Here is a 26449-nt window from a genome sequence, read left to right as displayed (position 1 = left end):
AGTAGGTGACATAAAAAAGGACACTCTTTTTCTTTCTAGAATGGATCCAGAGGAACAAGATTAGGTTTCCAAACCACATGATTGTCTAGAATTGATGTCTCAGGAAACGGCTGGTCTCTAGTGTGCCTATTCTAATGCTGATTTTGAGCTTTTTGTAGATGGATCCCGTCACCAAGATGACCAAGGACGCTACTGTACCAGATATGCTGTGGTCTCAGAACATGAGGTAATCAAGGCAGAGTCAATGCCAGCTCATATGTCTGCACAAGAAGCAGAGCTCATAGAAGCGTGCAAACTAGCAGAAGGTAAGACTGTAAATATCTACACTGATTCCAGGTATGCTTTTGGCATTACACACGGTTATGGGCCTATCTGGAGAGCCAGGGCTTTCCTGACAGTAAATGGCCACCCCTTTAAACGTGCTGAGGCAGTCCAGCAACTTATGAATGCACTACAGCTTCCCACCCAAGCAGGCATTATAAAGGTAAAGGCACATACCAAAGGCACTGATGGACGGACAAAGGGTAACGCACTGGCAGACCAGGCTGCCAAGAAAGCAGCAAGCACTCCTGTAGCCTCTCAAGTACATCACCTAGACACCCCACCATCTCCACTTGTGTCGAAAGACATCTTAGCCCGGTTACAAGAACAGGCAAGTAAGGAGGAGAAAAATAGGTGGCAAAAGATAGGGGCTTGCTCTGATACCGTCACTGGACTATGGGGGAGGGGTGAAAAGGTCTGCCTACCACAGGTACTGTACCCAATGATGGCACAGGTTCTGCACGGGAATGTGCACCACTCGAAGACGGCCATGTGTGACACCCTAAAGAGACAATGGATTGCCCCCGGGTTTTCCACCTGTGCAGAAAGCCAGGTACAGAGCTGCATGATATGTGCCACACATAATCAGAGTAGGACAGTGAAAACCCCATCCAAACAAACTCCCCGGCCCTTTAACCAATTCCAGAGACTGCAGATTGATTATATTCAGTTACCCAGGGTAGGGACGTATGAGTATGCATACCTCCCAACTTTTGAAGATGGGAAAGAGGGCAAATTTTAGGCCACGCCTCTGACCACACCCATTCATAATTAGTCACACCCATATCCACATCCCAACCACACCCATTTAGCACTGCTGATCACACTGTTTCATATACAATAGTTATAAACAAAAAAATATGGCCACACAGTGCTCCATACCGTATAATGACCACACATGATGCCCCATACTGTATAATGGCCACACATGACGCTCCATACTGTATAATGGCCACACATGATGCTCCATACTGTATACTGGCTGCACATGATGCTCCATACTGTATAATGACCGCACATGATGCTCCATACTGTATAATGACCGCACATGATGCCCCATACTGTATAATGACCGCACATGATGCTCCATACTGTATAACGGCCACACATGATGCTCCATACTGTATAATGGCCACACATGATGCTCCATACTGTATAATGACCGCACATGATGCTCCATATTGTATAATGACCGCACATGATGCTCCATACTGTATACTGGCTGCACATGATGCTCCATATTGTATAATGACCGCACATGATGCTCCATACTGTATAATGGCCGCACATGATGCTCCATACTGTATAATGACCGCACATGATGCTCCATACTGTATAATGACCGCACATGATGCCCCATACTGTATAATGGCCACACATGACGCTCCATACTGTATAATGAACACACATGACGCTCCATACTGTATAATGACGGCATGCATACCGTATAATGGCCGCACATGATGCTCCATACTGTATAATGACTGCACATGATGCTCCATACCGTATAATGGCCGCACATGAGGCTCCATACTGTATAATGACTGCACATGATGCTCAATACTGTATGATGACCACACATGATGCTCCATACTGTATGCTGGCTGCACATGCTTCATACTGTATAATGACCGCACATGATACTTCATACTGTATAATGACCGCACATGATGCTGCATACTGTATAATGACCGCACATGATGCTCCATACTGTATAATGGCCACAGTTCTCCATACTGTATAATGACATACAGGCACGCAGCTCACACACACGCTCACACACATGCACACGCACACAGCTCACACACGCACGCAGCTCACACACATGCAGCATCACACACACAGTATCACACATACACACGCAGCATCACAAACGCAGCTCACAAACACATGCAGCTTTGACACAAATGCATCACATACGCAGCCATCACACACACACACACACAGCCATCACACACACACGCAGTCATCACACACACACACGCAGTCATCACACACACACACGCAGCCATCACACAGACACACGCAGCCATCACACACACACACACGCAGCCATCACACACACGCAGCCATCACACACACACACACGCAGCCATCACACACACACACACAGCCATCACACACACACACAGCCATCACACACACACGCAGCCATCACACACACGCAGCCATCACACACACACACCCAGCCATCACACACACACACACCCAGCCATCACACACACACACCCAGCCATCACACACACACACCCAGCCATCACACACACCAGATACCTCATACACACATGACACACACACACACACATCTCACACACACACATCACACACACACAATCTCCTCTGTGTTGCAGGGGCGGCTGATCTGTCCATGTGCAGCTCTTCAGTTTCTCCGGCTGCTCACAGCTCTGCACTATCCCGGCACCTCCCCCGTCTCTCCTTCTCTGCCGGGATAGCAGCTAAGAGCAGGAGAAGCCTGAGCTCCGTGCACACACAGGAGGAAGTGAGTAACTGACCTCTCATCTTGATCGCTGCTGGCTCTCTGCCTCAGCGTGGCAGCGCCGCACACACAGGGGGCGGGGGGGGGGCGGGATCGGTCGGGAGGAGACCCAGCATGTATAAGAAAAAAAAAACAGCCACAAACCTAAGCTACTCAGGTGCCGCCCCCTGCATTGTCCCCGCCCTAGGCACGTAGTGCGGGACATTAGTGTCCCGCCCGGGATCCCGGGGCTGACTGTCAAAATCAGGACAGTCCCGCGGGATCCGGGACGGTTGGGAGGTATGAGTATGTGTTGGTCTGCATTGATTTATTTTCAGGTTGGCCAGAAACCTACCCAGTTGCCAAAGCTACGGCTAAGACAACAGTGAAGAAACTGATGGCTGAGATCATATGCAGGTATGGAGTTCCTGAAGTCATTGAAAGCGATCAGGGTTCCCATTTTACTGGAGAGATCATGTCAGAGGTAATGGCAGCACTGGGGGTAAGGGTACCGTCACACATTGAAATTTTCATCGCTGCGACGGCACGATTCGTGACGTCGCAGCGTCGTATAAGCATCGCTCCAGCGTCGTAGACTGCGGTCACACGTTGCAATCACGGCGCTGGAGCGATGCCGAAGTCCCCGGGTAACCAGGGTAAACATCGGGTAACTAAGCGCAGGGCCGCGCTTAGTAACCCGATGTTTACCCTGGTTACCAGCGTAAACGTAAAAAAACAAACCGTACATACTCACCCGTCGGTGTCCTTCAGGTCCCTTGCCGTCTGCTTCCTGCTCTGACTGAGTGCAGCCGTACAGTGAGAGGCGCAGAGCGCAGCACCGCTGTGATCTGCTCTCACTTTCCGGCCGGCACTCAGAGCAGGAAGCAGACGGCAAGGGACCTGAAGGACACCGACGGGTGAGTATGTACGGTTTGTTTTTTTACGTTTACGCTTGTAACCAGGGTAAACATCGGGTTACTAAGCGCGGCCCTGCGCTTAGTTACCCGATGTTTACCCTGGTTACAAGCGAAGACATCGCTGGATCGCTGTCACACACAATGATCCAGCGATGTCAGCGGGTGATCAAGCGACGAAAGAAAGTTCCAAACGATCTGCTACGACGTACGATTCTCAGCAGGGTGTCTGATCGCAGTAGCGTGTCAAACACAGCGATATCGTAACGATATCGCTAGAACGTCACGAATCGTAACGTCGTAGCGATGGAAATTTCAATGTGTGACGGTACCCTAAGTCAAGCACTGCATACTCCATCCGCAGAGCAGTGGAAAAGTGGAGAGACTAAATGGAACTCTTAAGTTTAAAATCCAGAAGGCAATGACAGAGACTGGTAAACCATGGACAGAATGCCTCCCTCTAGCTTTGTTTTCAGTAAGATATACCCCAAACAGGAAGACAGGACTTGACTAGCTATGTGCAGGCCTTACATGGACACCTTGCCAAAGTGCATTTAACCATTTTCAGTTCTCTTCCAGACCCAGACAAGGTTCCTGGACACCATCCCTTTGTGCCAGGAGACCTGGTGTATGTGAAAAAGTTTGTGCGCAGAGATTGTCTCCAGCCGAGATTTGAAGGACCTCACACGGTGATCCTGGTTACCCCCACTGCAGTAAAACTCGAAGGAAAGAGCACCTGGATCCATGCCTCACACTGTAAAAGAGACTGTTGTTTTTGATCCTGGAACTGAGGGCTATCCTCGCCCCTACCTCTTTGGTCCCTATTGTAAAAATAAGAATTCTGGTTCCACTATTCTCTGTGTAAACCTGACAGCCCCGGCGAATATCTGGCGATTTGATTTCTGTGATGTAGTCAAGTGCCCCGAGACTGAACGGGTGGTAGAGGGGATCATCCAGTTTTATATGTGTGTTACCAGAAATGACAACAATAACTGTTATTATTGGTCAGATGCTGCCTGGAATACGGGAGATGATTGGGGATATAAATCTAGTGAAGCCATGTTCCCAAGGATGGGACGGGTAGGAGTTTTCGTGAGAGAATGCATCTAACAGCCTTTCTGCAACCATTTAGGGGCTGTAAATGGGGTAAAAGTTGTCACCCCCTCCTCCTAAATCTCGAAAGCCCCCAATCTGCTGACCTGCAGACATTTGTACTGGGAAGGCATTATAATTATGTATTTAGTAGTGGATATTATGGGAATTTAGGCCATATACAGCTCCAGGATATTAGTTTCAGACCAACCAAAGCCCCTGTTACCAGTACACCTAAAACAGGCCCAGGTGAGCGTTTGCAAAATGTAGTTAATGAAGTGATACCCATTCCAGGTCTCAGTTGGCAAGAGGTTTTCTCCATAGAAACACAAACAGCCCCAAGGAAAAACCTATGGTTAGAATGGGTGAGATACAATGTAAGAGTCCAGAATATCTCTGTAGGATGTATTGCTTGTGCTGCTGCGAATACACATCTATACACGCATGCATTGCTTTTTCCTGATGACAACATCACTGCCTGTGTCATGAATCTGTTGAAAGGTTTGAAGTCCACTGATTGCCCAGATTATGTCCCACTAATTCATGAGGAACCTAAACTAAAGGTCCCAGGAGAAGTAACCGTATTAGCTGACAATTACACCTGCTATAATCCCCACGACACCACAGGTACACCAGTAGGGATCTTTGAGACGGGTTTTTGCAAGGAGAACAGTCCTCTAGATACTGATTTGCTAATCAAACATACACAATATATGTATGACATTTATTGGTTATGTGGAGACGGTAAGCTCCGTCCTAGGTTGCCTAATGCCTGGACAGGCCAATGCACCCTTGTTAAACTAGCCATGCAGTTCAAGACTTTACCTTGAGATCCAAAGACACCTGATGAACCTACCAGAAAGAGGAGAAGTTTTGATCAGCTCCACATGAGTTATGAAGAAGATCCATTAGTATATATTGATGCCATTGGAGTGCCAAGGGGGGTGCCTTACCAGTTTAAAGCCCAGAACCAGATTTATGCCGGCATTGCTTCTATAGTACCACAGATGCAGATTAATAAAAATGTTGACTGGATCAAATATATATATATATTACAGTGAACAAAGATTTGTCAATTATAGCTGTGATGCCTTTTAGGGTATAGTTGAGGATTTGGGCCCTAACACTTGTATGACTCGTGCTGCAACCCGACCTAAGAGAATTACACTGAATCCTGTCCAGACAAGATCACATGCAGTGACATAAGAAGCTGACACAGGATTGTGGTTGGTGGATACTGGAGACATTAACTTTTGGGAGTAGGCTGACAGTAATCCTTTTGGGAAGGAGCTGTAGACCAGCATGTCATGTCGCCCCCACCACCAGAGAACCAACCACATCAGGTAGGGTAAGACAGATACAGGAGTATTATCCCTGGAGGCCCTCTGACTAGCTATGCAAAAACAATTGGCTGACCCTGAGAATCAACCTTTCTCATTTTACAAACAAATAATGATAATATGATGGACGTATAAGTGCACCTAGGCAGGCCTAGGTAGTTAGTGAAAGCAATCCCGACTGGCACCTTCCTCAATCAAGAAGTAGACCCACCAGAGTACGATGGTACTGATCCAGGGGAGATCCCTAAGTATGTCCCCCTCAAGAGAGTAAACAAAACCCCCCCATTCTCAAATAATGTTAAGAGATTTAGTTTAGGGACAGTGGGAGAACTCCATGTGAGGTTAGTGAAGGGTTCAGCTGCCTGGAGGCCTCTCGCTAGGGGAGAGTTTCTGAGGTGTCTGGATGAAGAAATCCACCTCCCCTTTCCCATCACATGGACAGTCTCGAAGGATCTTTCTTTAGGGGAAAAACTTAGTATTTAGGGGGATTGTCAAGGTGAAAATATATTTTCTTATACCTTTTTGTACTGCTATACTCTCATACTGTGAAGCAATAAGTTTTTCTTATGCTTGCAGATATAACTGTATTAAAAATGGCTGCCAGTATTCACCTTTATCTTTGTCATGTATGTAATACTAAAACTTGTTTTTTTTGGTGTATTTCTGTGTGTATTAGGAAATTCTGCACTAGGATAACTAGTGATGAAACCAAAAGCGTTGCCACCTCTGCTCTTCTCTACACCAATTTCACAAAGTTACCTGATGAAGATGTTGAAGCCAAGCGCATGGCTATCTTCAAAGGATCCCCACTACTGTTATCAATAATTGTTATTCGTAAATTCTAGTATACAGGGGGGACGGGTACGCCGCAACAGCCATGGCTGGTAACATGGCACCAGTCATGTGAAGACCAGTATCCCTCGAGCTTAGAGCTTGGGATAGTACCTCTGATGCTGGACATTAATTAACAAAATTTATCTAGGGGGGAATGTGAAGGAAGAAATTAAGAAAGAATCTCCATTTTGTGCTTTTCGACTCCATTTTGTTGTTTTGATATAAATTTTGTTAGTAGGCTAAAGGTTACAGCTGTTATGAGATTTTGATGAGACCTTGATTGTTGCAACCTCGGTAGAACATGAGACTGAGGGTGTATTGTTCTACAAAACTTTGACGCACAGATTGTTCCTGCATTCTTATAGGCTAAGAACTGTGAGCATGTTCTTATGCTGATTGGTTGAAGTTCTGCATTCTTATAGGCTAAGAACCGTGAGCGTGTTCTTATGCTGATTGGTTGAAGTGTAATTTCTATGACTATGATAAAGTCATGCAGAATAAACGGGGGCCAGAGATCTGCTCGATCCCCCATACAGAGACACACGTCTCCGTCTGGTCATTTTCAGTTGCCGGCAACACCTTATATATTAATTTGGAAATCACTGGGTTAACCGTGAAGGATCACTTTAAATTCTCCCTCAACAAATACAGATTTCAAAAAACTGACCGTTAGGGTTGAGCGAAACGGGTCATGCATTTTCATAAGTTGCCGACTTTTGGCAAAGTCGGCGTCTCATGAAACCCGATCCGATCCCTGTGCGGGGTCGGCCATGCGGTATGCGATCTTGGCGGCAAAGTCGCGTGTCGTATGACGCGTCTAGCGCCATTTTTTCAGCCAATGAATGAGTGTGGGCAGAGTGATGACATAGGTCTTAGGGGAGTGAACGCCTATTGTCATGTTATCGCTTGGGAGGAGGAGGAGGAGGAGGATGAGGAGGATTATTATTAAATTCCTTCATCGGGTTTCGTGTTTCGGCCGAAACCCGACTTTTAACGGTGGTCGGCCGATTTCACTCGACTCGACTTTTAAGACAGTTGGGTTTCACAAAACCCGACTCGACCCTAAAAAACTAAAGGTCGCTCAACCCTACTGACCGTCATATCCAAACATAGACTAAGTGTGAACAGGTGCTGCACCTGTTCACACTTAGACTATGTTTGGATGTGACAATCAGTTTTTTGAAATTTGCATTCTCCCACAGACCTGAGGTCACAGGAGTTCATGCCGGCAGTGAGCTAGTTACTGAGCCTGTGCCCACTGCGTATCATTCATTCATTCTCCCCTTCTCCCGCTGCTCTCAGGTAGAGCAGGGGAGAAGGGATGACAGAAGGCTTCAGCACCACATGCAAGGGAACAGTGCTTACAGTAGCGCTACTTCCCCGGCGGCCATCCATGTGGTACTGATGCGGCATATGAGCGGCACACAGTTACCACACGTGTGCCGCACGTAGTACACACACAGACACACTGACACTGATATTTCCGGTACCATTTTTTCTGCTACCAGAAATATCAGTACGTGTGAAACCGGCCTAAATGACATGCTTCATGCCAGACAAAGAGAAGTTCCTGATTCTGGGCCCCCTGCAGTCTGTGTCGGCACGGTAATAAATTGTGTTATTTCCAGCTTTACAGAAGGATGATAACACCATAGAAATGAGAAGAATAATAGGCCTTAGTTATCACAACTGTCTACAAGGAAAACTGTTGCTCATAGCAACCAATCACAGCTCAGCTTCTTTTAAACAGCTCTGGTGAAATGAAAGATGCTTAGTGATTGGTTGGGGCTATGTGGAGTGGGCGTGGCTGACACACACACACATGCTAAGTACTTATTTGCATTCAGCAGTCCTGCGTAGGGCTGCAAACTTTTTCCCTTCATATCCGCACAGCTGCTCATGCGTCCTGCATACCTATCTTTAACATTGGGTACGCAGGGACATGCTTTTGTCTGAGGATGCGTCCGCATGCGTCGTTTTGACGTTCCTGCCGACCACACAGGAACGCAGCATGTTGCGTTCGGCAGCATGTCAAAACGATGCACATGGATGCATCTGCAGACTAACTCATGTCCCTGCTTACCCAATGTTAAAGATAGGTATGCAGGACGCATGTGCAGCTGGCGGATATGAAGGAAAAAGTATGCAGCCCTACGCAGGACTGCCGAACGCAAATGTGTTCTTAGCCTTAGTGATTGGTTGGGGCTAAGTGGAATGGGCGTGGCTGATACACACACACATACACTCATTGTTATATATATATATAGATACAGGATGTATCTGGTCTCTCCTATATATAGTGTAATGCTGCGGTAGCACCGTACGTTGTGAAGAGCCAGTGACCTACAAAGTTCAAACACAAAAGTCTCTTTAATGTATTACTTCACACATAAAGGTGCACAGCATTTTATAGTACACGTCATCATCACATTTCAGTACACACAGTTTCATCTCGTCTCAGTGCCCGTTTCATAGCACTACACATCATATGGCTTTTAGACTGCAGTCCCCAAACACGCCAGACCTCTCCTTGTCCAGTATCCTTGGGGCGACCGCACGCCATATTACAGTCTCCATACACACAGCCTCCTGTTGCAGACACTACACACGCCAGTCCTCCCAGGCTAGTTCCTGTGGGTGTCCTGCACCACTGCATCACAGTCTCTTTACTCACACAGCCGTACACAGCCCAGGATATCCTCCAGATTGCAGCCGGGCACCATATTCACCTGTTTGCAATTGTTGCACATGCCAGTCCCTTTCGGGCACAGGACATCCACCTCCAGTTCACCTCCGGGCACAGGACTGTCCACATCCGAGACAAGTTACCAAGGATGACTTGCATCGCTGTATACGCTGCGGATGCCAGGCTATTGCACTGCCATAGGTGCTGGCTCTGCTGGCCTGTGCTTCTTCACACACCAGCGCTCTGTAGGCCTCTGCTCTGCACCTCAGCACACACCAGACTGACACTGATGTTGCACCTGACACCTGACAAACCCATACCCTTTACTGCAGGGTTTTCAGCCACATGGAAAACCCGGACCGGAAATCCCTGACTCCCATGCACACCTTACACAAGAAAATCCCATGGCCGACAATATGATCAGTGATAACAAAAATTTCCCATTAAGTGTCACCTGCTTAACCCATCAGGAAGTACGGCGGCGTCTAAAAATCACTAAAATTGACAAATCTCTGGGCCCGGATGGGATCCACCCCCGAGTACTGCAGGAATTAAGTACAGTCATTGATAGACCATTATTTGTAATCTTTAAAGACTCCATAATAACAGGGTCTGTACCACAGGACTGGCGTATAGCAAATGTGGTGCCAATATTCAAAAAAGGGGCAAAAACTGAACTCGGTAATTATAGGCCAGTAAGCTTAACCTCTACTGTGGGTAAAATCCTGGAGGGCATTCTAAGGGATGCTATACTGGAGTATCTGAAGAGGAATAACCTCATGACCCAGTATCAGCACGGGTTTACTAGGGACCGTTCCTGTCAGACTAATCTGATCAATTTCTATGAAGAGGTAAGTTCCGGACTGGACCAAGGGAACCCAGTCGACGTAGTGTATATGGACTTTTCAAAAGCTTTTGATACGGTACCACACAAAAGGTTGTTACATAAAATGAAAATAATGGGGATAGGGGAAAATATGTGTAAGTGGGTTAAGAGCTGGCTCAGGGATAGGAAACAAAGGGTGGTTATTAATGGAACACACTCGGACTGGGTCACAGTTAGCAGTGGGGTACCACAGGGGTCAGTATTGGGCCCTCTTCTTTTTAACTTATTTATTAATGATCTTCTAGGGGGAATACAGAGCAGAGTGTCAGGCATCTGCTACAAAGGCAAATAAAATAATGGGATGCAGTAAAAGAGGCATAGATGCTCATGAGGAGAACATAATTTTACCTCTATACAAGTCACTAGTGCGACCACACTTAGAATACTGTGCACAGTTCTGGTCTCCGGTGTATAAGAAAGACACAGCTGAACTGGAGCGGGTGCAGAGAAGAGCGACCAAGGTTATTAGAGGACTGGGGGGTCTGCAATACCAAGATAGGTTATTACACTTGGGGCTATTTAGTTTGGAAAAACGAAGACTAAGGGGTGATCTTATGTTAATGTATAAATATATGAGGGGACAGTACAAAGACCTTTCTGATGATCTTTTTAATCATAGACCTGAGACGAGGACAAGGGGGCATCCTCTACGTCTGGAGGAAAGAAGGTTTAAGCATAATAACAGACGCGGGTTCTTTACTGTAAGAGCAGTGAGACTATGGAACTCTCTGCCGTATGATGTTGTAATGAGTGATTCATTACTTACATTTAAGAGGGGACTGGATGCCTTTCTGGAAAAGTATAATGTTACAGGGTATATACACTAGATTCCTTGATAGGGCGTTGATCCAGGGAACTAGTCTGATTGCTGTATGTGGAGTCAGGAAGGAATTTTTTTCCCCAATGTGGAGCTTACTCTTTGCCACATGGTTTTTTTTTCCTTCCTCTGGATCAACATGTTAGGGCATGTTAGGTTAGGCTATAGGGTGAACTAGATGGACTTAAAGTCTTCCTTCAACCTTAATAACTATGTTACTATGTTTCTATGGACTTCATCGGTCTCCATGCACAACCTGGGGAGAACACACAGCGCCCCCTACCTGTGACACGAGTCACTGCCTCACAATATATATACACAATATATATCGGCTCCTTCTTCCTTCTTATTTTTGGCAGTTCTTTCATTGTCCCCATAGACTTTGTGAGCTTCAGTGTCCGTCTTTCGTGTATTAAACACGTGTGTCTGACTATGTCGCACACATCACTGCCCAGATACGGGAGTAAAATATTAAAATGATATTTACCAGTTGTTTTTAAACTATTGAATGCAATAAGGAAGTGCAAAAACGCCACGTGTGAACATAGCCTAAGAGGTGGAGGAGGCGCTTTTTTTTTCCTTTTAAATTTTTTGCTATATACAAGTCATTATCCTGCACAAAATGTTTCTTAACATTTTTTCCCTGTAAAATCCATTTTATATTCTGTTTTGGATGTTTTATTGTCAGTCTGTAGAAGTGGCGTGATACTCTGACCCCATTACTCCCAGCAGCCACCTGGTATTCAGAGATGCTTCCAGGCATCTTCCCCATGCTGATCCCATGACATTTGAGCACTGGTTCCATCCATGTCAGCCATTTTCCAGCGCCTCAGACCTGCTGGTAGGGTCTTCTGGAAAAATGCTCAATTTTCCCATTGACTTCCATTATCCTCATTACTGACGTCGAGCACATCCAAGGGTCCGACACTTGAGAATTGTAGTGCTCGCTCATCACTAGTTGTAACCTCTGAAGAGAGTGAGCTACCACAGGTGTAAGCTGGTTTTGGGGAGAAGTGACGCCAACCTAAGCTTCCATGCTGCAGAAATAGAGGACACCTGTGTGGACGGTATGATGATAGAAATAAATCACGCTCTCCGACCACGAAGATTGGTGAAGCAGATTCCTGTACATGTCCAGGCCCCACCATCGCTCCAGAGTTGCACAAAGTAAGGAGATGATTGAGGTCTCCTGCCCCACGGGGCTTTCTCGTCCTGATTGTTACAGATTTGTTGTCTTCCATCCAGGGAATACATGGCGCAGGCTCAACAGGTCAATAATCGTATTTTCCTGCTTTCTTCATTACTATAATGAGCCCAATCATCTTCTTGGATCGTGAATATTTATGATCCTGAGCCAGATCTGTCCTTGGGAAATTGAAGCCAGAGGAAAACAAAGACTTGAAGAGTTGTGTGGCAGCGACTGTCCACAGGGAGTCCCATCATCCTCTGCCATCAATCTCAGTTACTGATACAAAAGTATCTCTGAGGGACCATTGATAAATCTCAGCATGAAAGCCAAACAACCCGCCTGCCTGCCCCAAGGTGCTCCTTCAGCAGCCTGACAATGGGTTAATTAGAGACATAATGAGATAACAAGACATCGTTCCTCCTCAAAGACTTAATGAAGAATTCATTATGGGGCTTATTGTAAATAAACGACAGTTATTCCACAGAGACCAGACTTGAGGCCTTGGAAAAGCTTTGTCCTCACAAAGTCCTGATTTCACAGCCCAGCTGAATGGCTGCACCAGCGGCACTGCCAGATGTTCAGCTAGACAATTGAGAATCTGATGATAAAAAAATAATAGAATTGAGAAGATGATTGTAAAATATTATTTCTCCACAATCACATTTTCACAAGCTCTGTACTGCACGGATTCAAATATTACATCAAGACCAAATATTAACAGAAAGCAAGTGCCAACCACAGAACTACACTGAGCTGCAGACAAAGTTCTAGATGGCAGCTGTCACTGTGGGCTGCTAGAGATGAAAAGGAGATGTAGGACGGTGCAGCAATGACTGATGGCCTACCCATCCTCTCCACATTGCTGCACCGTGCTACATGTCCTCCCTGTCTCTCTCTACCACTGAACTCATGCTCTCCACATTGCTGCACTGCCCACCATCTCCTCCATCAACTCTGTCTACCACCCTACCAAGTTCTCTCTACAAAGCTGCACCACCCAACATGTCCTCCTCACGTCTGTCTACCACCATACCTCTACTCTCAACAATGCATCACGGGCCCTTTGCTCCCTCCTCTCTATAATCTCCCTACCTGTCCTCTCCACAGTGCTGCACCTCTCTACATTTCCTGCTCACATTCCTGCTATAATGATAGCTGTCCTCTCCACAGTGCTGCTCTGACCCATATGTCCTTCATCACTTGTGTTTACCACCCTAACCATCCTTTCCACAGCACTGAACCAATCTCCATTTCCAGCTCATATTTAGAAGCATCATACTGTGTTGGACACTGTGGAATCCATCATACCTTGTGAGATGGGCTGTTAAATATCATACTGCCACACTGTGTAAATAAATAGCACATTGTGTGCAAGACATCATACCGTGTGGGGGAACTATGTAGGTGTTCTTACTGTGCAGAGCTGTGGAAGACATCCCTATGTGTGAGGGGTGTGGAGGTCATTATACTCTGTGAGGGTGGGGGCTGTTGAAAACATCATACTGATAGAATTCCTTGAAGATATAATTGCTGGGGACTGTGGGGGTCAGCATACTGTGGCTGTGAAAGACATCTCATGGCGTGGGGTGGCTTTGGAGGTTTTCATATTGTGTGGAGGACTGTAGAAGGCATCATACTGTCTACAAAGCCATCCACAACCAGTCCCCTCCCTATATCTCTGCACTAATCTCCCAATATCTTCCCTCACATAATCTTTGATCCTCCCAAGACCTCCTACTCTCCTCCACACTTATTCGTTCCTCACACAACTGCCTCCAAGATTTCTCCCGAATATCCCCCATCCTCTGGAACTTCACGCCTCAACACGTCCGATTATCCACCACCCTCGGATCCTTCCGATGATACCTGAAAACCCATCTCTTCAGGAAAGCCTACAGCCTGCAATAACCATGCTGCCGCCTCACCAACCGCCAGAGCTGCCGCCTCACCAACCGCCGGAGCTGCCGCCTCACCAACCACCAGAGCTGCCGCCGTCTCAGCACCGCCAGTGCTGCCGCTCCCCCGATCTTCTGTCTCCTCCCCATTATCCCGCAGAATGTAAGTCCGCAAGGACAGGGTCCTCTCCCCTCTGCACCAGTGTGTCATTGTAAATTTCTTTACTATAAACGATATCTATAACCCTGTATGTAACCCCTTTTCTCATGTACAGCACCATGGAATTATTGGCGCTATATACTGTAAATAAATAATAATAATACTGTGTGAGGACCTGTGGAAGCCAAAATACTCTGTGGGAGTTGTAAAGGTCATCACACTTTGTGCGGTGGCTGTGGAAGACATCATACTGTAAGGAGGGTTGTGAAGCACAACACAATGTGTGAGGGAACTGTGAAGAACCTAATACTGTGTGAATGGGCTGTGAAGGATATCCTGTGTGGATGGTTGTGGAAGACATTATGCTGTGTCGGAGGTAGTAAAAGACAATATTGTGCAGTGACTATGCAGGTCATTATACTGTGTGGGGACTGTGAAGGTCATCACACTTTGTGCACTGACTGTGGCATTCATCATAATCTGTCGGAGAAGGCTGAGGAGATCATCTTACTGTGTGTGGGGGGACTGTGAAAAACATCATGCTTCGTGGGGGCTGTGGAAGAGATGACACTGCGTGGAGGGAAGGGATATATAGGACATTATTCTGTGTGGGTGGCCATGAAAGACATCACAAGACATCACATTGTGGTTGGTTGTGGAAGTCATCATAATTTTGTGAGAGAGTTGTGAAAGACATCATGCTGTGGAGAACATCATACTGTGTGAGGTCTGTGGAGGATATCATACCATGTGGAGTAGCTGTGGAAGTCATCACATACCTCCCAACTGTCCCGGATCCCGCGGGACTGTCCTGATTTTGACAGTCAGCCCCGGGATCCCGGGAGGGACATTAGTTGTATCGCACTAAGTGCCTAGGGCGGGGACAATGCAGGGGGCGGCACCTGAGTAACTTAGGTTTGTGGCTGTTTTTTTTTTTTTTTTATAAAAGCTGGGTCTCCTCCCCACCCCCTGTGCGGCGCTGCCACTCTGAGGGAGAGAGAGCCAGCAGCAATCAAGATGAAAGGTCAGCGACTCACTACCTCCTGTGTGTGCACGGAGCTCCGGCTTCTCCTGCTCTTATCTGCTATCCCGGCAGAGGAGAAACGGGGGAGGTGCCGGGACAGTGCAGAGCTGTGAGCTGGAGAAACTGAAGAGCTGCACATGGACATCAGCCGCCCCTGCACCACAGAGGAGATTGTGTGATGTGTGTGTGTGTGTGTGTGTATGTGTATATGAGGTATCTGGTGTGTATGTGATGGCTGTGTGTGTGTATGAGGTATCTGGTGTGTATGTGATGGCTGTGTGTGTGTATGAGGTATCTGTTGTGTATTTGACGGCTGCGTGTGTGATGGCTGCGTGTGTGTGACGGCTGCGTGTGTGTGACGGCTGCGTGTGTGTGATGGCTGCGTGTGTGTCTGTGACGGCTGCGTGTGTGTCTGTGACGGCTGCGTGTGTGTCTGTGACGGCTGCGTATGTGTCTGTGATGGCTGCGTGTGTGTCTGTGACGGCTGCGTGTGTGTGTGTGACGGCTGCGTGTGTGTGTGACGGCTGCGTGTGTGTGTGTGACGGCTGCGTGTGTGTGTGACGGCTGCGTGTGTGTGTGTGACGGCTGCGTGTGCGTGTGTGTGTGTGACGGCTGCGTGTGTGTGTGTGATGGCTGCGTGTGTGTGTGATGGCTGTGTGTGTGTGATGGCTGCGTGTGTGTCTGTGACGGCTGCGTGTGTGTGTGTGATGGCTGCGTGAGTGTGTGTGATGGCTGCGTGTGTGTGTGATGGCTGCGTGTGTGTGTGATGGCTGCGTGTGTGTCTGTGATGGCTGCGTGTGTGTCTGTGATGGCTGCGTGTGTGTGATGGCTGCGTGTGTGTGTGTGATGGCTGCGTGTGTGTCTGCGACGGCTGCGTGTGTGTGTGTGATGGCTGCGTGAGTGTGTGTGATGGCTGCGTGTGTGTGATGGCTGTGTGTGTGTGTGATGGCTGCGTGTGTGATGGCTGCGTGTGTGTCTGTGATGGCTGCGTGTGTGTCTGTGATGGCTGCGTGTGTGTGATGGCTGCGTGTGTGTGATGGCTGCGCGTGTGTGTGATGGCTGCGTGTGTGTGTGATGGCTGCGTGTGTGTTTGATGGCTGCGTGTGTGTGTGATGGCTGCGTGTGTGTGTGATGGCTGCGTGTGTGTGTGTGATGGCTGCGTGTGTGTGTGATGGCTGCGTGTGTGATGCATTTGTGTCAGAGCTGCGTGTGTGTGTGATGCTGTGTGTGTGATGCTGTGTGTGTGTGATGCATTTGTGTCAAAGCTGCATGTGTTTGTGAGCTGCGTGTGTGTGTGATGCTGCGTGTGTGTGTGATGCTGCGTGTGTGTGTGATGCTGCGTGTGTGTGTGTGATGCTGCGTGTGTGTGATGCTGCGTGTGTGTGTGATGCTGCGTGTGTGTGTGTGAGCTGTGTGTGTGAGCTGCGTGCCTGTATGTCATTATACAGTGGGGTTGTGTGTGTGTGTGTGCGTGTGTCATTATACAGTGGGGCTGTGTGTGTGTGTCATTATACAGTGGGGCTGATACCACTCCTGTCACTGTGTGCCACCGCCGCTCCTCCTCCAGGTTCCAGCGCACCAGCTTCTCTTCCGGTGCAATGTCCCATCCTCCTGCCGCTGCGCGTCCCCGCCGCTCCTCTTCCAGGTCACAGTGCGCTCGTCCTCAGATTGTCTCTTCACTTCCGGTATCTCGCTCTGTCAGGGGCATCCGGTGTTTGCGCAGGCGCTCTGAAATCATCAAAGGACGCATGCGTTCCTCTGCTATTCCTTCTCCCCCGGAGCTCTCCAGTGACAGCCAATCTGGGTAAGACTTCTCCTATAAGAGGCTGACCTTCCTGCTTTGCGATGCCTGATTGTCATATAGCCCCCGCTTGTGCATCTGGCCAGTTCGCTCTACCTGTGCTCTGTCTTTTGTGTACTGCATAGTTCAAGCCTATTGTCCTTGTCCTTCCTGCTTCGCCCCTGTGTTTGTTGCTTTTTTTCAGTTACCCCGCCGTACTTATTTAGTTCTTCTTTATTTCTTTTTCCCTGCAGCCTTCACGTGTCTCGGCTCCCCAGCCTCTCCGGTCTGACATTCGTCTTCCTAGTCCTGAGGTTCGGTCCTGCCTTCCCGATTTTCCTTTTTTGTTCTCCACCCTCCTTCGGCCTTTTCCCCTCTGTTCTTGTTTCCTCTCTCTAGAGCCGCCCCTCTTGGTACGGCTACTGCGGTTTTGGCTCCTCTGGGCTTGCCCCTGACCATCCCTGTATAGTGGTCGGGTCCATAAGGTCAGCTCGCCCAGGGGTAGGTCTTTTCGGCGGTCCAGAGGGTCCACTCTCTTCCCTACACGTTCGCGCTACAGTAAAGGAAAATCGGGAAGGCAGGACCGAACCTCAGGACCAGGAAGACGGACGTCAGACCGGAGAGGCTGGGGAGCCGAGACAGGTGAAGGCTGCAGGGAAAAAGAAATAAAGAAGAACTAAATAAGTACGGCGGGGTAACTGAAAAAAAGCAACAAACACAGGGGCGAAGCAGGCAGGACAAGGACAATAGGCTCAGACTACGCAGTACACAAAAGACAGAGCACAGGTAGAGCGAACTGGCCAGATGCACAAGCGGAGGCTATATGACAATCAGGCATCGCAAAGCAGGAAGGTCAGCCTCTTATAGGAGAAGTCTTACCCGGATTGGCTGTCAGTGGAGAGCTCCGGGGAAAAAGGAATAGCAGAGGAACGCATGCGTCCTTTGATGATTCCAGAGCGCCTGCGCAAACACCGGATGCCCCTGACAGAGCAAGATACCAGAAGTGAAGAGACAATCTGAGGACGAGCGCACTGTGACCTGGAGGAGGAGCGGCGGCGGCACACAGTGACAGGAGCGGTAACGGGCTGTGCGTGTGTGCCTGTCATTATACAGTGGGGCTGTGCGTGTGTGCCTGTCATTATACAGTGGGGCTGTGCGTGTGTGCCTGTCATACAGTGGGGCTGTGCGTGTGTGTGTAATTATGCAGTGGGGCTGTGCGTGTGTCTGTCATTATACAGTGGGGCTGTGCGTGTGTGTCATTGGTGCATTCACTCTGTGTCATTCTATGTGACTGCAGACTTGTGCATCTCACATTGCTCTCAGAGCTGTGGTTATTTGGCGGGTGTCTGGCTGCAAGTTTGTGATTTGCATACATGCAGTCACATGCCGACTAGACTTGCATGGCGAATGCAACTGTATTGAACAAGGCCCAAAACAGTCTAGTTGAACTGTGGCTGGGAATATATATATTGCATGCTTGTGGTCACAAGACCACCTGTTGCCGGCACCAGAGAATCTTCACAGTGCACAGTGCGCACGATATGAGGATTCACACATAGTGACTGTAGACATGTAGCATAAGATCCGACAACCGACAACCCCTTTAAGGATGAGCCGCTACTCATGGGCCACTGCTGTGTGCTTGCCCCCCAGGCCAAAATTTGCCAGTCAGCCCCTGGACGGGGGACAGGGTAGGGGGGATGAAGGGGGACGGTAAGCCGCGCCATTCAAGATCAGAGCGGGGGGTGGGGGGTGGAGAGATGAGCCATGCATACAGGAGGGGAAAATATGAGCCATGCATACAGGAGGGGGGGGGAAATGTGAGCCATACATACAGGGGGGGGGAATATGAGCCATGCATAGGGGGGGGAATATGAGCCATGCATACAGGAGGGGGGGGGAATGAGCCATGCATACAGGAGGGGGGAGATGAGCCATGCATACAGGGGGGTAATATGAGCCATGCATACGGGGGAATATGAGCCATGCATACAGGAGGGGGGGGGAATGAGCCATGCATACGGGGGAATATGGGCCATGCATACAGGAGGGGGTCATTATACTGTATTAAGCATCATGTGGGATCATTATACAGTATGGAGAACTGTGTGGCCATTATACTGTATGGAGCATCATGTGCAGCCAGTATACAGTATGGAGCATCATGTGCAGTCATTATACAGTATGGAGCATCATATGCGGTCATTATATAGTATGGAACATCATGTTACATAGTTACATAGTTACATAGTTAGTAAGGCCGAAAAAAGACATTTGTCCATCCAGTTCAGCCTATATTCCATCATAATAAATCCCCAGATCTACGTCCTTCTACAGAACCTAATAATTGTATGATACAATATTGTTCTGCTCCATGTGCGGTCATTATATAGTATTGAGCATCATGTGGGGTCATTATACAGTATGGCGCATCATGTGTGGTCATTATACAGTATGGAGCACTGTGTGGCCATTATACAGTATGGAGCATCATGTGTGGTCATTATGCAGTATGGAGCACTGTGTGGTCATTATACAGTATGCAGCATCATGTGTGGTCATTATACAGTATGGCGCATCATGTGTGGTCATTATATAGTATTGAGCATCATGTGGGGTCATTATACAGTATGGAGAACTGTGTGGCCATTATACTGTATGGAGCATCATGTGCAGCCAGTATACAGTATGGAGCATCATGTGCAGTCATTATACAGTATGGAGCATCATGTGCGGTCATTATATAGTATGGAGCATCATGTGCGGTCATTATATAGTATTGAGCATCATGTGGGGTCATTATACAGTATGGCGCATCATGTGTGGTCATTATACAGTATGGAGCACTGTGTGGCCATTATACAGTATGGAGCATCATGTGTGGTCATTATGCAGTATGGAGCACTGTGTGGTCATTATACAGTATGCAGCATCATGTGTGGTCATTATACAGTATGGAGCATCATGTGTGGTCATTATACAGTATGGAGCACTGTGTGGCAATTATACAGTATGGAGCACTGTGTGGCCATTATACAGTATGGAGCATCATGTGCGGACATTATACACTATGGAGCATCATGTGCGGACATTATACAGTATGGAGCATCATGTGCGGCCATTATACAGTATGCAGCATCATGTGCGGTCATTATACAGTATGGAGCATCATGTGTGTTCATTATACAGTATGGAGCGTCATGTGTGTTCATCATACAGTATGGAGCGTCATGTGTGGCCATTATACAGTATGGAGCACTGTGTGGCCATTATACAGTATGGAGCATCATGTGTGGTCATTATGCAGTATGGAGCACTGTGTGGTCATTATACAGTATGCAGCATCATGTGTGGTCATTATACAGTATGGAGCATCATGTGTGGTCATTATACAGTATGGAGCACTGTGTGGCAATTATACAGTATGGAGCACTGTGTGGCCATTATACAGTATGGAGCATCATGTGCGGACATTATACACTATGGAGCATCATGTGCGGACATTATACACTATGGAGCATCATGTGCGGACATTATACAGTATGGAGCATCATGTGCGGCCATTATACAGTATGCAGCATCATGTGCGGTCATTATACAGTATGGAGCATCATGTGTGTTCATTATACAGTATGGAGCGTCATGTGTGTTCATCATACAGTATGGAGCGTCATGTGTGGCCATTATACAGTATGGAGCACTGTGTGGCCATTATACAGTATGGGGCACTGTGTGGCCATATTTTTTTGTTTATAATTATTGTATATGAAACAGTGTGATCTGCAGTGCTAAATGGGTGTGGTTGGGACGTGGATATGGGTGTGACTAATTATGAATGGGTGTGGTCAGAGGCGTGGCCTAAAATTTGCGGCGGCGCGCTAAGCGTGCCGCAGACTCTGTCCCTCTTTCCCATCTTCAAAAGTTGGGAGGTATGGTCATCATACTGTGTGAGAAGGATGTGGAGGATGTAATACTGTGTGTGGGGGCTGTAGAAGACATCATACTGTGGGGGGAGATGAAGAGGACATCTTTGTGGGGGGCTGTTGAAGACATCATACTCTGTTGGAGGGGTGTGGGGTGGATGTCATACTGTGTGTGGTGAGCTGTGAAGGGCTTCCTACTATGGAGGGAGATGAGGACATCCTACTGTGTGGTGGGGGCTCTGGAGGACATTCTTTTATGTGGGGAGCTGTGGAGGACATTATGCTGTGTTGGAGGGCTATGGAGGATGTCATACTGGGTGGAGGGGCCTGTGGAGGACATCATACTGTGTGCACTGGCTGTGGTAAACATCACATTATGTATGTGGGGGCTGTGAAGGATATTATATTGTATGATGGGGTTGTGGAAGATGTAATACATTGTGAGGGGGCTTTGGAAGTCCTCATACTGTGTGTATGGGCCAGTGAAAGACATCATACATTGTGTGTGGGGAGACTGTAGAAGAAATTACTGTGGGTAGCTGTGGAGGATCTCATACTGGGTGGTGGGCTGTGGAGGTCATCATATTATATGGGGGTCTCTGGAAGAAATTATACTGTGTGAGTATGGGTGGCTGTGGAAGACATACTGTGTGTGGGCAGCTGTCAAGGTCCTTATACTGTGGGGGTATGTGCAAGATATTATAATTTGTGTTGGGGCTGTGGAGGTCTTCCTACGGTGTGAGGGTGGTGTGGAAGACAACACTGTGTGGGGACTGTGGAAGACATCATACTGTATGGGGGAGGACTGTGGAGGTCATCATACTGTGGTTGGTGCTGTGGAAGACATCATACTGTGTGTGGGGATTGTGAAGTTCATCATACCGTGCATGGGGTCTGTGGAGAACATCATTCTGTGTGTGAATTACCTGTGGAAAACATAATTTTATGTGGAGCCGGCTGTAAAGGTCATCATACTGTGCAGGTGTAATGGGGCTGAGGAGAGCCTGGATGGACTAGAGCCCCTGAAGGGGTGGTTAGACTTGGCTCCAAATGGACGCCAGGTGCTACTACAGGAAACATGACTCTGGCAGCAGGGCGCGGGAGCGCCGCTTATCAGCTTGTTCCATAAGACCCCCACAACAGGGCAGTCTAAGTGACTTTATGTCCGCAGCAACCTGGCACCTAAGTGTATGCCTCTTCCTTCAAGGATCTCTATCCTCTCTTCTCTGCACAATAAAGCGATTGTATGATTAAGGCCCTGGGTAGGGCCGAAACGTCATAATTACCTCTGGTCGCTTTCACATCATATAGTTGTCTTGTTAATAAATCTTCACCGTTGCAAAATATATACAAGAGTGTGCGGTGTACTATATTTTCTATGTACGTGGGGCTTTCTACAGCCCACTACACCTGCACCTCGCTCCCTTATTATCCTGAGTGCACGCCAATTTTCTTTATTTATAACTACAGGAAACATGGCAGCTGACCTCCAAAGGGGCAGGAAGCTGGAACAGCCAGGAATGGATAGACTTGGCTGGTATGCAGGTACCGGCAGGTAAGGCTGGTATACACGCAAGAACGGCAGGTTCAGACAGGTATGGCTGGTATACAAGCAAGCAAGGCAGTTGCCGGCAGGTACCGCTGTTGTACAGAAAGGCACAGCATGTGCGGTCATGCATGGCAGATGCAGACAGGTACAGCAAATGCAGGCACGTACGACTAGTATACAGGCAGTCGTGGCATACACTGCTGGTATACAGACAGGCATGGCAGGTATGACTGGTATACAGGCAGGTACATCAGATGCAGGCAGGTGTGGCTGGTATACATGCAGGCATGGCAGGTGCAGGCAGGTACAGCTGTTATACATGTGGAAACGACAGATACAGGCAGGTACAGACTGGTATGCTAGCACTGGGGACCTGAGAACTAGCAAGCATGTACATAAGCAGAGTGAACACTTTGTACTGGCACCTCCCAACAGGTGGAGATGCCTTAAATAATAAGTGTCTCCCAGTCATTGGCTGGAGACACTTTAGGACAGTGCACACTGTCTATTTAAGAGGCTGGGGGTGCGTGTGCACCCTAAGCGCAATACCCAGGGATCTGCTAGGCATGCATATACCCTGGGAGGCAGCAGGTAGAGGAATTGCGGACCGAGGGCTGGGCTATAGTGAGTGAGTCGGCTTTCCTACTGGGTAAGAGGAGGATGGAAAGTGTATAGGGATGCTGATGCTACAGTACCCCCTTTTAAGCCCCCTCTTCTTCAAGGCCACAAGAAATCTCTCCAGGAGGAGAGGGGCATGGAGCCTTGCGCTCCCACAATCTCTCCTCTGGTCCGAACCCTTTCCAATCCACTAGAAAAAAGGTTTTTCCTCTTACTTTTTAAGTAGTCAGAATATCTTTTACCTTTCTACCTCTTCAGAGCTGACTGGAGCAGGAGTGGTACCCAGGTCCTTGAAGAAGGAGCTAAAGACGACAGGCTTGAGGAGAGAAACATGGAATGAGTTGGGGAAACATAAAGAGGCTGGGAGCTTAAGAATGTAGGATTCAACACTGTTTGAGAGTCTCGAAAGGACTGATAACACAAGATAAAACACAATTTGTACAAAGGCAACTTGAGCTGGTCAAACTTTGAAGAAAGCCAAACATTGTCCCCAGGATGAAACTGAGGTGTGTCCTGAACCCTCTTGTCCACGTGTCTCTTCATCCATTCTGAAGATTTCAACAATGTAGCTTTGGTATCCTTCCAAATTCTAGAGAAGCCCTTCGTGAGAGCTTCAGCCACAGGGTATAGTGATATGGGGACAGTGTCACCGGGGTTAAGCCTGGTGCGGTAACAGGGGACGTGCACCAATACACAGGGTGTATGGAGACCGAGGAGCGCTGTGCACACAGGACCTGAGCATAGCCGGTCACGTGATTGTAGGGGCGGGGCTAGCTGGTCACGGGATCACAGAGGCAGAGCTACCACGCACGAGGACGGGGAGTCGACCGAGGGCACAGAGTACAAAGGACAAAACCAAGAACATAGTCAGAGGGCAAAGCCAAGGGTCAGAAGCCAGTTGGGAATGAGATAACCAGGGGCAAGACAGACGAGTAACCAGAGGCAAGTCAAGGGGTCAGAAAACCAGGAGGGAAGAATCAGTACCGAGCAGAAAGACAGAGACAATAGTCAAGGGACAAACTGGGTCATACAGAGCAAAGCTCACACATGCAGAGGAACAGCGATTACGGATGAGTAGCCTGGGTCAGCGACCTCTAACAGAATAGACGGAAATTATCACCAACACTGGACCCAGGAACTACCAGCATTAAATAGCCATCCCAGAACCAAAGAGAGGCAGACAGACATAACCCTGACCTGACCAGGATGGAGACAGAACCACCCCGTCCTGAGTCATGACACAGGGTTGGCAGAGGTAGTAGCTACAGGGAATGGAATATTGGGATGTTGACCATACACAATAAAAAATTTGGCTCAGTGGATAGCACTGCAGCCTTGCAGCGCTGGAGTCCTGGGTTCTAATCCCACCTTGGACAACATCTGCAAGGAGTTTGTATGTTCTCCCCGTGTTTGCGTGGGTTTCCTCCGGGCACTCCGGTTTCCTCCCACACTCCAAAGACATACTGATAGGGAATTTAGATTGTGAGCCTTATCGGGGAGAGTGATGATAACGTGTGCAAAACTGTAAAGTGCTGCGGAATATGTTAGCGCTATATAAAAAAAAAGATTATTATTATTTATTTATATAAAAATGTAGATTTAGCAGGGAACTCACTCAGATTGTTATTGTAGGAGAATTCGGGCCAAGGCAGGAGTTTGGACCAATCACTGAGGTGAGCATTGACAAAATGCCACAGGAAGTTGGTTAGAATTTGGCTGACCACTCTACCTGGCCATTGAATTGGGGATAGTAGGCTGGAGAGAAGTCCAGGGTTACATTTAATAGCTTACAAGTAGCTCTCCAGAACTGAGATGTAAACTGGATGCCTCTATCAGGAACTATATGGAGAGGTAACCAGTGAAAAAGGATGATATGCTGGTTGAACCTTTCAGCAATCACAGGAGCGGAAGGAAGAATGGACAATCGAGTAAAGTGGGACATATTTGAGAAGCGTTCCACAACTACACAAATGATGGCACTTCCTGTCGAGACAGGAAGCTCATTGACAAAGTCCATCGCAATGTGCTCCAAGGTTGCTGACAGTATGGGCAGAGGAAGTAATCAACCGGACAGAAGCTGTTTAGGAGTCTTATTCAGAGCACAGGATGGACAGGCTGATATGAAATTTGCAATATCTTTGCGCAGGGATGACCACTGATAATGCCGAGAAATTAGAAGACTTCTGTTTTTCTGTTCGGAGTAGCCGGCCAGTTTAGATGAGAGAGCCCACTGAAGGACCCTCTTCCTACCCGGTTCAGTGACAAAGGTCTTTCCAGATGGGACCCGAGACAAGTTCCACACAGTGACAGTAAGCATCTCAGAGGACTCAATCATGCACTGAGGCTCTTCCTCCTGGTCTGAAGATAGAAAGGTCCTAGAAAGTGCATCTGCCTTGATGTTCTAGTCCACCAGCCGGAAATGGAAAACAAAATCAAAGTGGGCAAAGAACAAAAACCACCTGGCCTGATGCGGATTTAGACACTGTCCAGACTGCAGAAAAGCTAAGAACCTGTGGTCAGTATAGATAATTACAAGATGAACCCCTCCCACAAGTAGAAAGTTCCCCTCCTTCAAAGCCAATCGCCAACAGTTCCCGATCAACTATTGACTAGTTGCGCTCTGGAGCTGAGAAGACTTTGAAAAAGAAGCCACAGGTCACCATACATCCTGTAGGTGACGTCTGAGTAATAACCACACTGGCCCCAGAGGAGAAAGCATCCACTTCTAGAAAGAAATGCTTATTATGTCATTCCTATGCAGCAATGGAGCAGAAGAAAAGGCATGTTTTACAGAAGAAAAGGTGCTTTCAGCCTCCAAATTCCATACCCAAGTGTTAGCACTTATGGGCAGAGCAATACCCCGAAACAGCTGTCTGTGGATGGATACCATGTTTTGGCATAGGTGGTTTTCCTTTATTGGATGCTGCCCTTCCCGTGGTTGTTCC

The 26449-nt window shown here is 47.9% G+C and overlaps 1 protein-coding gene across 1 annotated transcript; it reads left to right on the top strand.

The window, feature by feature from the left end:
* LOC143788188 (uncharacterized) lies at window positions 1-25663 on the top strand. The gene is made up of 4 exons (XM_077277624.1): window positions 1-1008; window positions 3098-3281; window positions 22808-22892; window positions 25398-25663. The coding sequence occupies exons 1-4, from the start codon at window positions 245-247 to the stop codon at window positions 25661-25663; spliced, it is 1299 nt and encodes a 432-aa protein (XP_077133739.1). The 5' UTR covers window positions 1-244.
* Window positions 25664-26449: the final 786 nt, after the last annotated feature.

Source organism: Ranitomeya variabilis, chromosome 8 (genome assembly GCF_051348905.1).
Source record: "Ranitomeya variabilis isolate aRanVar5 chromosome 8, aRanVar5.hap1, whole genome shotgun sequence".
Classification (NCBI taxonomy): Eukaryota; Metazoa; Chordata; class Amphibia; order Anura; family Dendrobatidae; genus Ranitomeya; species Ranitomeya variabilis.
This window is presented reverse-complemented; position numbering and strand designations above follow the sequence as displayed.